At 39.0% G+C, this 1,704-nt stretch overlaps 1 protein-coding gene across 1 annotated transcript in view; it reads left to right on the top strand.

The window, feature by feature from the left end:
• Positions 1-1,687, top strand: part of POLR2M (polymerase (RNA) II (DNA directed) polypeptide M) — an 18,877-nt gene extending 17,190 nt beyond the window's left edge. The window contains exon 3 of the mRNA XM_006831854.1: positions 1,522-1,687. Coding sequence (XP_006831917.1) covers positions 1,522-1,687 — 166 coding nt within the window. The remainder of the gene's footprint in view (positions 1-1,521) is intronic.
• The last annotated feature ends 17 nt before the right edge of the window (positions 1,688-1,704 follow it).

The raw sequence follows: 1,704 nt of genomic DNA, 5'->3' as shown, positions 1-1,704 counted from the left end.
GAGAACTACCTGTAGCTGAGAATGAACATATTGGGAAAACAGCAGCCTGACAGGAGGAGTCATGTTGAAAAACATGTTAGTATTTTAGCCAAATAGTTGAAAAAGATTCAGTAACAAATGGGAGAATATTTAACTTCATAATGTTTGATCAGTGTTTAATAATACACAGTTAGCAAATATATGAATGCCTTTTTATTGTGGATTGAGTGGAGGCTTACACAGCAGACCATCCGTTTTACATTCAACAAATCATACACTTCATTTCATGTCAATGATTGCAATCCCTTCCATGTAACATCACTTTATCCCACTTCCTCCCTGTGATTCTTGTTTCTATTCCTCCTCTCCTACCAATCCTTCTGAATTTTGTCCGTAGGGAAATGCTGCCTTTGGATCTCAAAGGATTGACCATTCTATGGTGTGCGTACCTCACTAGTGTTGTTGTTCCTCTTATATACCTATCACTTGTATTATGCCCCCCTTTTTTTTTAAACATAACTATTTTGAATTATGTTGAAAATGATTTTTCCTTTGATTAGGCTGTAAACTTAGGGAAAGCAATTGCAGGAGCAGTTAGGACATTCTTCTAGAAAATAGTTGAATGCTTATATGTAAGCAGCAGGTACTGTTGGTGAGACAAAGGGTTTAGGATCTAGATGAAGATCTCTAAGGCTTACACACTTGGAAAAATGTTAAATAATAATGACAGTGTCCGGGATGGTGTTAGAAAAGATGCTGAAAACCATTGTGAAAACAGATCCAAGCAGGGTGGGTACAAACCCTGCTAATAGCTCCTTGCAGCTTTATTGCTGAGATCTCCAGAAAGATTAAAAGTTCTGTGAAAAATATTCAAATGCAGTGTTCACATCAGGGAATGTTGTTGTGTGCCATCAAGTAGGTTCTGACTCATAGTGACCCTGTGTAGGGTTTCTGAGGAACCTGGGTTTGAACTGCCAACCTTCTGGTTAGCAGTTCAGTGCTTATCCTTCAGCACCACACCAAGATTCCAAAGCAGGGAATAGGAACCCCCTAGTAGAACTGGTAATGTATATATTTATGCTCCAGTGTGCTAGGTGGATGTCTTTCATAAAACCTTTTGTGTTAATTGCACTGAAACTGCATGCTTGTTTCCCTCTACTTGACACTAAGCCCGTTAACAGATGTTTATTGAATTAATAGATGAAAGAATAGCGGCAGCTTTAATTCAAGGTTTCTTTAGGGGTAGGGTAGGGTGAGGGGCTAAGGGTAGCACGGAAAAGACGGAAACAACCATGTCTCTGCCTACTATCACAACGATGAATTGTCAAATTCTCCATAAGAGGGTTTATTTAAATGTGTATATTTAGAAGTAAATATGTTAAGAAAAAGGAAAGCGTCTATATCGACAAATGCAATATAGGTGTACTGTTTACAGTTAACCTTTTTAGAAAAGAACTACCTTGTAAGGTTAAAGATCATTTCTCTGTGTGTCTGTAAAAAGAAAATACTTTGATTGTATAGCCAAAGTTGTCTCCTTTTCAGATTACCTTCACAACCAAATGATTCATCTAGCCTTTGCCAGCAGAGAGAGCCTCCGATTTCCGCAGAAGAAAGGCTGCGCAGGGATAAGAAGCACCTTGATGATATCACAGCAGCTCGGCTTCAACCACTTCACCATCTGCCTACACAGGAGTTTTCGAGGCAGTAAACCTTTACAGGAGTGGA

The sequence above is a fragment of the Chrysochloris asiatica genome, unplaced genomic scaffold (genome assembly GCF_000296735.1).
Source record: "Chrysochloris asiatica unplaced genomic scaffold, ChrAsi1.0 scaffold00004, whole genome shotgun sequence".
NCBI lineage: Eukaryota > Metazoa > Chordata > Mammalia > Afrosoricida > Chrysochloridae > Chrysochloris > Chrysochloris asiatica.
The sequence above is the reverse complement of the archived record's forward strand: the minus strand, read 5'-3'. Positions and strand labels throughout refer to the sequence as shown.